General features: G+C 40.8%; 1 protein-coding gene across 14 annotated transcripts in view; it reads left to right on the top strand.

Annotated features, from left to right (window-relative positions):
* The window catches only part of IL12RB2 (interleukin 12 receptor subunit beta 2), an 80,987-nt gene that overhangs the window by 40,076 nt on the left and 27,132 nt on the right, over positions 1–13,779 (top strand). For all 14 annotated transcript variants that reach the window (XM_082686424.1, XM_082686416.1, XM_082686428.1 and 11 more), the window contains 2 exons: positions 1,831–1,910; positions 13,106–13,325. In XM_082686424.1, the coding sequence (XP_082542550.1) occupies positions 1,831–1,910; positions 13,106–13,325 (300 nt within the window). The remainder of the gene's footprint in view (positions 1–1,830; positions 1,911–13,105; positions 13,326–13,779) is intronic.

A 13,779-nucleotide genomic window follows, 5' to 3' on the forward strand; every position in this document is an offset into this window, starting at 1 on the left:
GATTTCTGAGTTTCTGTTCATAATCCTGAAGGATGGAGAGCATTTTCAGAATGTCTTAAATAAACATTTCTTATCTTTAGGTCCTCACTGCAAAGGTATAAGTTACCACTAGTGGGAAGAGAGGGGAAGAAAATAAATGAATAAAGTTTTGAAAAAAACAGATAGGAAAGAGGGTGAGAGAGTCAGGAAAAGGAAGTGTGACAAAGAAAGAGATTAGAATATGAAAGAGCACCTATTGGGGGTGGAAGTACTGTAGAGAAATTGTAAGCCTTCTCAGAGCCAGATAACTGCAGGGTACAGAGCAAAGAGCTTGGGCTATGGGATGAAACAGACAAGTGTTCAAAACCTGGCTTCACCACTTACTATTTCTGGGACCTTGAACAAGTTCCTTAGGCTCCCAGCATTTCATTTTCCAAAACAGCAACAGCTAAATTTATTGAATTCTTATCACAGGTCAGGATGCTTCTATTCATTTAATTCTCACAACAGCCCCATGTGACGTATAGAACTACGACACTCATTTTGCAGATGAGGAAACTGGCTTAAGGACGCGGTTAACATTTGCTCAAGATCACAGAGCTGGGATTTGCCCATAGATGGTCTAGCTCTGGAGCTCACACTTTAACCACTGCATTAGAGCTGCGTACACTGTGGGATAAGGATGACAGGGGAAATAACTGTGAGTGGGCCCCTGCAGGACCTGCCCATAGTGTGTGCAGGTCCATGTGCTCCCTTCCTTTCCCACTTTCTCTTCTTCTCTCCCTGGCTGCTTGTCCTCTGTTTTCCTGCTGGGACGTAATGTTTTGGAGACTTCCATCTGGTTAAATGGAAATTGTCACTCGAAAAGGAACTCCTATGTAGCTTCATCTCAATACACTCTAAGTGTCAGTGATAAACAAGTTACATTGCTGTAGTAGAAGACTATTTTCAGGGACTCTTTCTGTGGAGTCCACCCCTGACTGTAAATCAAAACAAATCTGATAATGGAAGAAATACACTATTTCACCCACTCACGTGTGCACACACAGTCTTTTTCTTACACACATAGGAGTTGATTGTCCAGTTCCTTTTCTAATCTCTTTGATTGACTTTTTTGAATTAAATTAGGTCATATTTGACCATTATGTTATGGATTAGTGGTCATTCCTTCTATCAGTTCGGCCTGTGTTTTAGCATGAAGTAGCTAATATTGCCTTAATTGTCCGTTTGCTCACTCATCACCTAAAAAAGAGTTTTTGGAAGCCTGTTACCTTCTAAGCACTACATAGGTGTGAGGGATATTAAGATGAATGAGATAGGCCTTCCTGTCAAGTAGATCATTGCCTAATGATCATAAAACCAAGTAATTATGCCACAACATGGTAAGTTCAGGAATGGAAGTGAACACAGTTTATCATTTGTATTTTACATTTTTATAGGATTAGAAAATATTTTCCTTATGATTAATGGTTTTATTTTTCTGCTGAGAATTCTTTCTGCATTCCAACAAAAAAGAAGAAACCACACATACTTTCTCTGAGTTATTTTATCAATACCTATTTTAAGAGTATGTTAGGAGTCTAATTTCCTTACCATTTTTTAAAATTTATTTTTAAGGTAACCTCGTATTTTCTATGGCCAACAATATACATGTTCACTGTTTAACAAAAGGAAATCAATACTGGGGCACAAAGAAAATTGAAATTGTTCTATAATCCTACTCTCCCAGAGTTATTTATTAAATAAGTAATTGCCTTTGAAAGGTTTTATATTGGGCATCTGTGGATGGGGGTGTGTGTGTGTGTGTGTGTGTCTGATACCAAAAAATGTGTTTTTTCCCCTTCAAAACAGAGCCTACAGGGACGTTGGATGTCTGGTACATGAAACAGCACATTGACTACAGTAGACAACAGATTTCTCTTTTCTGGAAGGTAAGTTTTCAGTGTCAGTGTAAAATTCAAGAGAATTATATATTTAATTATTTTTTGTCTTATTTTGTTTTTACTGAGATATAATTGTTATATTAAAAGAATTATATGTTTGGACAATGTCTCAAGGTAAAAAAATATGTTTTATTTCCATAATGGCTTTATATGAGGCTTCAAAGATTTAGTTAGAACTCATTTTCTCAACAGTATCCTCATGACATTGACTCAATGTTATTTTTTTTTTGTCAGATAAGAGTGAGAGCTCTGTGTTCTCGCCTCCATACAACCACATCTTTTCCTCATCCACTTCCACACCTTCCTCCCCAGACCTGTCCACCCTCTGACCCCATTGCAGCATTTCTTCTGACAGTTGCCCCTCCCAGTCACCCTATCCTCCCTACAGACCACATGTCCAGCCATGACTGTGCCACCTTCCTTATTCACTTTTTTTGGAAATTAAAGATGAGAAGTGTGTGGATATGGATTTTCAGGAATATATTTTCTGTAGATGCCAAAAAGGTAGAGGGTGGAAAGAAGGCTGCTCTACCTCAAGAACTCAAGTAATAGTAGAAAATAGTGTGAACAGGAACAGAAAGCAGCTCTTCAGTAATAGTAGTAAAACAGTAGTAACTGGAAGAACCTTCCAGAAAACAGTAAGACCTAATGTTTTTACAGGGTGTGAGAGTTTCACAAAGTGCTGAAATCTGGGGCAGTTGTTTCACGAAATCCCTTAAAAACCCTGTGAGGTAGGTACGAGGCATCCCCACTTAACAAATGGAAAAACTGAGAGAGAGGGGATGTTCTTCCTACACTTACCCAGCTACTAAGTTCAGAATTGAGATTGAAACCCCATCCGGACCTCTTTCTGCTACATCATGACTCACCTTTATGAAAAGAAAATACTATTTGAATCGAGCTCCTGACTGGAATGCTCGTAAGAGGTTTCCAGGAGAGCTATGCTCCTTTTTCCTTCCTCAACCCTGCATCCCTCTCCCTACACATCTTCCACATAAGGGTAAGTCAACAGTTTTGGAATTAGGAAGCTGATGAGTACAAAACCCAGACAGTCAGAGAAATGAGTATAAAGTCCTCTGATGGGGTTAGCATGATAGATTTTGATAATTGCAATCTTCTTCAGTTTTCAGAAATGAGCCAGGCAAGAAATGAGCTCTTTCTCCCTCTTTTCCTTTCTCTCTCACACGCACACAAAATGTCTGGTATGAGACCACTATAAATAGCTTGGTGAGTCATAATCAAGCTCTTCACTTTGAAACTAAAACTGCAACTTAAAATTTATTTTAAAATAAAGCCATGTTTAAGAGCAAGGCAATTCTCAAAGCAAGACATTTAGAGCAGCCATAATTGGTATTATAGAAGAACCCAGTCCAATTCTTGGCTGTTGGTTTTCATTTCACAAGTAAGCCACTGGTTAAAACCAAAATTCCTCCTTCCATAAAGATTCCTTCTCCCAAAATGTCCTCAGCAGTGATCTGAAAAGATATACTGTTTTAGTTCCAATAAACATTTGTTAGCCAAAGGTAAGGCTCAGCCCACGTGCATATGCAAATTCTTCTCTGCTTCTCATTTTAAACTTGCCCCTAATCCTTGAAAATCCTAAATTCTGAAGTGAGGTCTTGGAATTCAAGAAGACTTCAGTTCTCTTCTAGTCCACCCTTCCTGTCATAAACATTGCTCCCACTCCACCCAAGACAGAGGGATGCCTCTGCTGGGACCATCTGGGAAAGGAAGAATTCCCCTCCGTAAGCAGTCCATGCTGTGGTGGGCATCTCTTATTGTTATAAAATTTTCCCTTTGGGGGCGCCTGGGTGGCTCAGCCTCTTAAGCAGTTGACTCTTGATTTCAGCTCAGGTCATGATCCCAGGGCCCTGGGATTGAGCCCTGCATTGGGCTCCATGCTCAAGGGGTTGTCTGCTTGAGGATTCACTGTTCTTGTCCCACTGCCCCTTCCCCATGCGCTCGCTCACTCACTCGTGTGCCCTCTCTTTCTCTCTCTAAAATAAATAAATAAATCTTTAAAAAAAATTTCCTCTTTTGTGGAGCCAGAATTGTGGGTGCTAGACTGGAACTGACTTGAAATACAAAACCAAAAATGTAGATTCTAGAAACTTCTCCAACTTGGTGGCCAAGACAACCTTTGGTGACTATCCAGACTGAGGGGCTCCTTAAGGAGTGTTGGATCTAGTCCTCAGTTTTTCGGGGCCATATCAGGATTAAGTCCTTGTCTGCAAAATCCTAGGCTTATTCAGGGGCCCTAAGTAGACCACTTATCTGGGAGTGGGAATAAAAGACTGACCATAGTTACTGAGATGAACAGACCAGCTTCAGACCACAGAACTATAGAGCCCAAGAGCCAGAGGAAATGAAAGCAGTGTGTAGTCCCATCACTCACATTATAAACACAGAAACAGTTCTAGGGAGATGAAGTGATTCCTAAGGAAGATATCAAGTACTATGGTGCTTGCTGCTAGGAGCCTTTCCTGAGTAGAAATCATTGCCCCTTCTGTCTGGAGCCTCTCCTGCCCCATTCTTCCAACTGGGGATTCCTTATGCTACTCTCAGGCAGGTTTGGGAATTTGATGGGATATTGCCATTACATGGGGACTTGTCTAAATGACAGACTAAAAAGAAACACTGCAACCAGATCAGGTGTTCTGTGGTGGGGCCCAAATCAGACCTCACTGGGAAAGGAAGCAAAGACGTATGTGTGTGTGGCTTTTTTTTTTTTTTTTTCACTTTGATTACTACTGGGAAACCCAATGAGAGGAACACCCTGTCACTGCGGAGAGGGGGATTTCAGGTCTTGGCACCAAAGGAAGCTCCAGGTAAAACCCCATTAGTCTATGAACAAAGTGAGACCATGTTTCTCTTGCAACTGGGGAAATGTGAGATGACCTTTCATTTTTATAGGATGTTTACATCAGAAGCAAGCAACTTGGTGCTGAATGGGTATAGCCCTTGCGTGAAGTATGAATAGATGAGTGTGAGTATGTGTGGTGAGAGTGCATCTGTGTGAGTGATGTATATGCATGTGTGTTATATATGTGTGTGAGTGCAAAGGGTAAGTGTGAATGAGTGTGAGTTTTTTATGTGTGTGGGGTGTGAGTGTGGATATGTATATATGAGTATATGTGTTAGTGCGGGTGCATATAGATGAGTGTCTTAGTCTTTGTGGGTGCTATAACAAAATAGCATAGACCAGGTGGCTTATACACAACAGAAATCTATTCCTTGTGGTAATGGAGGCTGGAAGTCCAAGATCAGGTGTCATCATGGTCAGGTGAGGGGCCTCTTCAGAGTTGCAGACTTCTTGTTATATCCTCACATGGTAGAAGGGGCTAGTGAGGGGTGCCTGGTGGATCAGTGGGTTAATAATCCTTTGCCTTTGTCTCAGGTCATGATCCCTGGGATTGACCGTCACATCAGCTCCCTACTTAGTGAACGGGGAATCCGTTTCTCCCTCTGCACCTCCTCTAGCTCATGTTTGTGCTGTCTTTCTCTCTGAAATAAATAAATAAAATCTTTTAAAAAAAAGAAGAAGAAGAAGGGGCTATTGAGCTCTGTGGGGTCTCTTTTACAAGGGCACTAATTCCATTTATGAAGCTTCCACCTTCATGACCTAATCACCTCGCAGAGGCCTTACCTCCTAATACCGTCACATTGGACATTAGGATTCCAACATATATGTGAATCTTGGGGAGAGACACACAAACATTCAGACTACAGCAGTGAGTGAGTATGAGTGTGTAAAGGGGTTTTGTGTGGGTACGAGTGTGGTTGTGTTTGAGAATATATGTGTATGTGAATGTGATTGTGTCAATGTGTTGAGGGTGAAGGAGACCTTTGCTTTGTTGTTCTGGTTCTTACTTATTTACTTCAGGTTTCTGCTCAAAGGTTTCTTCCGAAAGTTCTGTTTCTTCAAAAATATGTTGTACTTTTTTTTTTTTTTTTGCTGTAGCTATTTTTAAGACAAAAATTCATTCTGTACTGAAGCCAAAAAGTACAACTTAATCTATGAAATAAAACAAAAATACCAAGGTGTTGTTAAAACAATAAATGCAATGACAATTAGAAAGTGTTGCTCTGTCACAAAGAGCCCCAGATTCCCTGTCTCTTCCTTCTGTGCAAGTTTCTTATTATTTCCTATTCTTTGTTTAAGTGTTTCAATCCATGATTCCAATACACTTTTCTTCCAGTTAACATAACATGTATTCTTTAAGAGAAAATCACTGTGTAGATAGATAGAGAGATAGATAGATAATGTATAAAAAGATATGGCAATGGGTTTAAATCACATTAACTTTTCCAGTTTCTTCTGTTAATTTCTTAATCACAGCAGACCATAAATTTTCTTGAAATTGTGGTTGAGGCCTAGATCTGAAAGAGAAATATGTGTTTATAAAGGAAGCCAAGTTCACTTTATTTATCATCCATTCACTCCAACAGACAAACATATTAAAGCCTCTCTTTAGTACTGGGCACTCTTCCATGCCAGGGATATGGAAGTAAGACAAGTGCTGTCCTCAGGTGCTTGAGCTCATAGACCAGGAGGACAGAAATGGGGGTGATGAGGACAGTTAGGTATTAAGGAGCAGTTCAAGATTGAGCTAGGGGAATGATGATCAGGGTCAGCAAGGAGAGCAGGGGAATGGGTGAGGCGTCACAGGAGACCTCTTGCAAGGTAATGTTGGAACTGACCCCAGAAGAACATTTTAGCTGGGACAAGGGTGGGAGAACATTTGGTAGGATGTAAAGGATGTAAAGGATCACTGCAGTGAAGCACCATCCCATAAAAATATAAAGCAAGCCACAAATGAGAGCCACATGTATCATTTCAAATTTTCTTGTGGCCACATTTAAAAAATAAAAAGGGGACAGCTGGGTGGCTCAGTTGGTTGGGCAGCTGACTTCGGCTCAGGTCATGATCCCAGCATGCTCGGACCAAGTCCCACATCTGGCTCCTTGCTCGGCGAGGAGCCTGCTTCTCCCTCTGCCTCTGCCTGCCACTCTGCCTGTGATCGCTCTCTCTCTCTCTCTGACAAATAAATAAAATCTTTAAAAAATAAATAAAATAAAATAAAAATAAAAAGGTACAATTAATTTTAATAATGTATTTTATTTAACCCACGTATGTATGGATTATTATCACTTCAATATGTAGTCATATTTTAAAATTATTGATTACCAATTTTACATTATCCTTATCCTATCCAACCACTAAGTGCTCATGGCTAAGAGCTCCCCCCGACCAGAGAGCAGCACATCTCAGTCACACTTCAAGAGCTCCGTGGCTATGTGAGGCTGGCAGCTCCCTCCTGGAATGATCAGGGCTCTTCACAAGCAGTAGAAAAAAGAGTTAAAAGAGAGTTAAGCAAACTCAGTTCTAAAAACGGGGAGAAGATTTGGTGGGTTTTACTCATTTGCTAAATGAAGTAACTCATTTGGATAAACAGCTACCCTCAAACCACAGAAGGTGAGAAGAAAGAGAAAGTAACAAGCCTCTTACAGCAGCTCACAGCAGAACCTCAGAATGGCTGCTGTGGCCAGAGGCAGCCTTGTTGGCACATTCCCCTTGTCTCTTTCTCCCTGTATTTCTCTGTGTTGTATGAAGACTATTCCCATCCATATCACATTGCACAAAGGGGATGTGTCCTTTGGCCTCCTCATATGAAAGAAATCCAGTAAATGTAGGAAACATTACTTGTAATCTGATTTATATTGATGTAGAATGAAGGTCTATCATAAATCCACAGGGAAGATTGGCTGTCGGGACCCTGAGGCCTTTATATAATTAAAGGAGGCATCCAATTTCAGAATTGGTATTTAAATACAAAATATTTAAATACAAAAGCAGCATCCAATTTCAGAGGCATCCAATTTCAGAATTGGTATTTAAATACAAAAGCAGCAAATGAGAAGATTTTGATAGTTTTGTTGTAATATTCAACTCTGTCTCCTTCCCTTTCCCAGCAGGCTGGCACAGCATTTCTGAAGGTATTTTTGGAAAGAACAGGTTGTTTGCCTTGCTTACTAGTCATACATATTATACTAGCTGTTATGTAGGGAATTTCAGTTGGATGACAGAATGTGGTCAATGACGAAGATAAGAAAGTGGCTAGCAGAGAAGAATTAACAAGATAGAAAACAGATGGAAGGGGAGTTCAAGTTTTGCTCTGACAAAGTCTTGCTCCGACAAAGTTTATTTTGCTGTTCTTCTGCTGCAAAATAAGGTAGAAATCATTGTGTCAGGGTGACTAGCAGGAAGGATTACTATCAGTTAAATAGGTTCAGGGTAGCAAAGGCACCTGGGGCTATCTACTGAGTGCTAACAGGACAACAGTTAAGAGTTCTTCCTCTAGGTAGAGCTGTGCTAACTGGTTTCAAGTAGTAGCTTCACCGCTTACTGGCTGTGTGTTCTTCTGCAAGGTGCTTATCCTCTCTGTGCCTTCCTTTGCTTACAAGTAAAGTGCAGACAGTAATAGAATTTACCACATGAGGTGGCTGCAAAGATTAATGAGAGAATCATGAAAAGTGTTTGCTAAGTCACTAGAAGACAAACATGGTGCAAGATGCCGAAGAGGCAAAGATGGGCTGACAGGCTAGTGGGAGGACAGATCCACAGATGGATCATTTCAATACAGTGATTTCTTCAGTTTGGACTGGGGTTGCTGAAAACAGTCATGAGTTCTGAAATCAAGGTACCCAGGCTTAAACCCACATACTGTATGTACTTGGTAATCAACACTATGACATTGGTGAGACTTCCATACAGAGCTGTGGTGAGAACTGAGTCAAGATGGCTGGGCTTTCATAGATTGGTAGAAGAGTCATATGGGAAAAAGTGTCAATTATCATGATTTATATATAGAATAACTGAGAGCAGGGAACTCACCAAGTGGCAGAAATCTACCATGCGCCAAGCACTCTTTGAAACCATTTGCCTCCCTCAACCCATTGCATCCTCCAGTAAGACTAATCTGTACATAGAATTATCCTCATTTTACAGATAAGTAAATTGGACTTCAGAGAGGTAAAATAATTTGCTCAAGGTCACATAGCTGCTGTGTGGTAGAGCAGGAAAGTGAATGATCTGCCCTAATAAGAAAAACTGACCTCGCTCTGCCCAAAGTCTTCATGAAAAAACTGTGACATATTCGAATTCCCCAGCTTTCTAAGAGGTTTTGATTACAGACTCTCTTCTTTGATGGAGGCTTAGTTCTGACATATTGTGTGTGTGTGTCTGTGTGTGTGCACGCGCATGTATGTGTGTGTGTTTACATCAGGGGAATTTCAGAATAAAATATCATTTTATGATAAGTACAGTAGTTTTTTCTTCAAGTCCTAAGAAGAAATGATTTATCAACTCACAGAAACACCTTTCCTCTCATATACTTAAAAACAAAACAGGGGCACCAGTCTGGTTCAGTCAGTGGAGCATGTGACTCTTGATCCTAGGGATGTGAGTTTGAGCCCCATGTTGGGTGTAGAGATTACTTTAAAAAAAGATAATTTTAAAAACAATACACAGAGGACTTGCATTCTGACATGGGCCAGATTTTGTCCTATCATGTCTTATATTCACCACGTTATTTTTGATGCTGAAAGACTTTTCAGCCAACAGAACTCTCACAATAGTTTTATAAGGGAGCTGCTCACTCTTTGCTTCTTAGACAAACCTAAATCAGAAAAGTCACGTTTACTAAGTTAAAATCATTTCTCACACACAGAGCAAAAAAAAAAAAAAAACCCTGAAGGACACAATAAGACAGATTTTCCTGTTTAGCATACCTTTACCAGTAGGAGAGGGTGACAATGCAGGAACCCTGGCTTGACACCCCTTTCAGCACTGCTCATAAATGTACAAGAAGTACCAGGGACACCGCACACATTCAGGACAACGCCTTCCTCTCTCATGCCCACCAGGGGGCGCACTAAAATCTCCCCCTACTTTGTCTGTGAAGCCTAGTGGATTTCTTAACCTCAGGATGGGAAGATATGAGGACTAAATGGGAGAGTAGATATAAAGCTTCTGACTCGTGGTGTGCCCCAAAAAAGATAGTTTCTCCTTACCGCACACCCAAATATATAAACATTAGAGTAAAATAAGTTCATCTGGAAAGACCTAGCTGGCTCCTCACATGGTAGTTCTTCTGGGTTCACAGTTAGTCTCCTTGTGACCTAAGGCCTGTTGACTCTGGAAAAGAAGAATTCTGGACCTCCACTTTCCCAAAATTTCTGATTTGATGTCTGCTGTTGATGCTTCACCTCAGAATGTCCTACACCCTCACAATGAGACAAGCCGCTTTCCAATGTCTGGCCAGAAGCTTGATTGGGATTCCAACTATGAAACACAGCACCCTATAGTGACCTGTTCATTGTCTCGGGCTTGCCAATGTAAGGAGCACAGCATCAGAGTAGAGGGATCTCTAGTCTCAAAGTCAAGAGCCCTGGGTTCCACTCTCAGCTCCTCCATCTGTTCCTTGAGTGGCCTTAAGCAAGTCATTTCTAGTCCTGGACTTATTTCCCTATTGATAAAATGAAATGTTGCATTAATTGTTAAACTATAGAATCCTTTCTGGTTCTGTGGTTCTGTGATGATATCCCATTACATCAGGACCAATATAATCCAGAGGTGATGGATTAACGTGCATTATTTGCAAAATTTATGTTGCTATTTTTTAAAAACCAAATTAAACTCTTTTCAGTTGCTTCAGGACATTATGCCCAGCTGGATAAATACCTGATTTCCTATTGACTAAATTGGTTTTTTGTTCCATGGACCATATTGGACAAGTTAAGCCCATTTCCAAATTGGCGAAGGAGGCCAACTCCCTGAGAGATGTTAACTTTTATCCCAAAATTTGAGCTTGACATTTTATATAAGCATAACTCATGGGATACTGTATTTATTTCTCTAACTACCTTAAATCTACCTTTACCTTCTCAATATTTTCAAGTCTAAAATGGGAGATGTGGAGGAGAAAATGCAAGGGTTTGGGTCTAGGCCCTTCACTACTCTCTAGGAACCTTTACTCATCTTTCAGACCCACATCTCTTACTAGATCACTGTAGTGTGGAAATCAGCTAGATTTCTACGGCAGTAGATCCGAGGCATCTTGGATCCGAGGCAAGTTCATCAGATCCAAGATGACCTGACATTTCCCCTTCTTCCAGTGCTCTACCATAGTATTGATTGGGATTGCTGAGGTGTCTATGAAGGAGAATGAGGGGAAGGTAATAAGGGCTGATTTGCAAAGTGTTTTTCTTTATTTCTTTTTTTTTTTTTCAATTAGGGCTCTGGTTCCTCGGTTGTCAGAGTAAGCCTAAAGCCCCTTGGGTTCCTGCCAAGAATGGGGAGCTTTGTGAGCTCAGTTAACTCTTGAGGAGTGCCTTGAAGGAGAAGGTGCATGGTGTGGGAGTGAAATAATAGCCCTATCTCTAGACCTACAGAGGAGTCAGGGAAGGATGGATTGAGAAAAGACCTGAGGGGATGTTCTTCCCTAGCCAGCTTTTGCTTTAATTTATCTTGCTTTTCTCCTGTGACAAAGGGCATATTTATTAATAACAGTTCAGAACACCACAATTTCAAAAGCAGACACTTAACTTTAATCCACACCACAGACCTTTAAAATCGATTGTGATGGACAATTAAAATGTTAACTTCCTTGGTTCCTGCCAGAACACAAAGATGTCTTCTAGGGAAAGGCTGAATGTGCACCTGGAAGAGTCCTCAGCAATATGGCATTCCCCTGGTGCACTGACCATGAGATCCAGTCCTGGACTTTGTGGATCCAGAAGGGCACCTGGGATAGGACCTGCATTAATCAAGTTCCCAGAGACTGAAATATAAAAAGCTAGATGTTCATGGATTAATTTACAGTGAGGAATGCAGCTGTTGGGCTACCCAGAAGACTTGAGTCAGCAGATAGGAACATTCTCTCTCAGCATGCTAATTATTTCAGAAGCCAAATTATCATCAGAAGGCCAATTTATTCACTTAAAGGGAAAAGTACAAATTTTAAGTGAACCAGATGTTCATGTTACTCTAGCCTTTCCTGAGAGATTATTAGAAGATTGCTTAAGAGGTAGAAAATCAGAGAAAGGGGCATTTGCCAGTCCTAATGTGTGTCTTTTCAGCACCTGAACCCATAGAAGGACTAGCCTTCCAAAAAAACCATCATGCTTATGTCTGGCAAGCTAAACCTTCCTCTCCCTGCACAAGGCAAGGATGGGCACTGCCAGGACTGCTCTTGGCCACTCTCCATTTTCATTGCTTCTGTTTCCCATGGTCCTTATCCAAACAGGGTTAAAATACAGATAATTAGTTTTCTGCTTACTTTCTGGGATTGCTCCCAAATGATCTCAATTGGAATTTTTGCAATTCCAAAACTCATTAGTCACACATTTATAAACAGTGTCTTACTTTGCTAGCACAGATGGCTAATCCAGCTCACTAAGTGTGGATTTTATGAGTTTAGCTCTTGAAAATCTCATTTTTTATTTAATGGGCAGCATTATACTTTCTATATAAAAAGGGGTGTGTGTGGAGGGGGTTGTATTTCACAGATTGAGAAGTGGAGATTCAGAGGAGCTGACTGCCTTGCTCTGTGTCACACAGCTAGTGGTGGTTGGTAGAGATAGAACGGAAACCCACATCATCTGAGTTCAGATTCCGCACTTGTTCCATTAGATGTAATTGAGCTTTCTACTATTAGGAAGTTTTATTTTTAAGCAAGGAAGGAAAATCAATGTGTTTTTATGAATTAGCTTTTAAAAATGTTAACTGAGGGGATGCCTAGGTAGCTCAGTAGGTTAAGCCTCTACCTTCGGCTCAGGTCATGGACCCAGGGTCCTGGAATCAAGCCCTGCATCGGTCTCTCTACTTGGCAGGGAGCTTCCTTCCCCCCCCCCCTTCTCTGCCTGCCTCTCTGCCTACTTGAGATCTCTGTCTGTCAAATAAATAAACAAAATCTTTAAAAAAATGTTAACTGATTTTTTTTCCTAAATGGTGGGCCTGCGTGGGCTTGGGTGCATATAAAAATATTCAGTGGAGGAGATGAGATGTAAATAAAAGGTCACTCATATGTTACCTACTGCTGCAGGGGCCATCAGGTCCAGCCACAAAGCATCCAGTGACCTTGTCTGGGAGTACACAAGTAAGTGAATATGTTTTGTTGCAGAATATGACTGTATCTGAGGCACGAGGAAAAATCCTCCACTATCGTGTGACCTTGCAGGAGGTGGCAGGAGGGAAAGTCACACTACAGAACATCACAGAACACACCTCCTGGACGTGGGTCATTCCCAGAACTGGAAATTGGGTTGTGACTGTGTCTGCAGCTAACTCAAAAGGCAGTTCCTTGCCCACTCATATTAATATAACGGACCTGTGTGGGACAGGTGAGTACCAACTTTGATTTAATATCGCCTATGGTAAACTGTGTCTTACTTACCTCTTATCTCCCACAGGCTCAGCCCAGGACCTGGCATGAGTAACACAGGAGTTTAGACTTTGGAGCCAACAGCCTTCAGAGGCTCTTTTGCACTTAGTCTGTGAGTGGCTTTGGACAAGTGAATTAACACCTCTGAGTTTCAATTTCCCCCTCTCTAAAATAGGGTTATATTATCTGTCTTGTAGGCCATTGTGAGATTAAATACAGAGACTAATACATAGCAGGTGCTTAACAAATGTTAGTTGCATTAAATTGAACACTAATATCTGGCTAATTTTTCTAGTATAAGAATAGTATGTGTTATCAAGTTCTAGGAAAAAACATTCTACATTTACAGTCAAAACATGTTTTTAAAGCCAATAGTATTAAAATGAAATTCTGGCTGTAATGAAACTGTAGCA

This window comes from Mustela nivalis, assembly GCF_964662115.1.
Source record: "Mustela nivalis genome assembly, chromosome: 10".
Classification (NCBI taxonomy): domain Eukaryota; kingdom Metazoa; phylum Chordata; class Mammalia; order Carnivora; family Mustelidae; genus Mustela; species Mustela nivalis.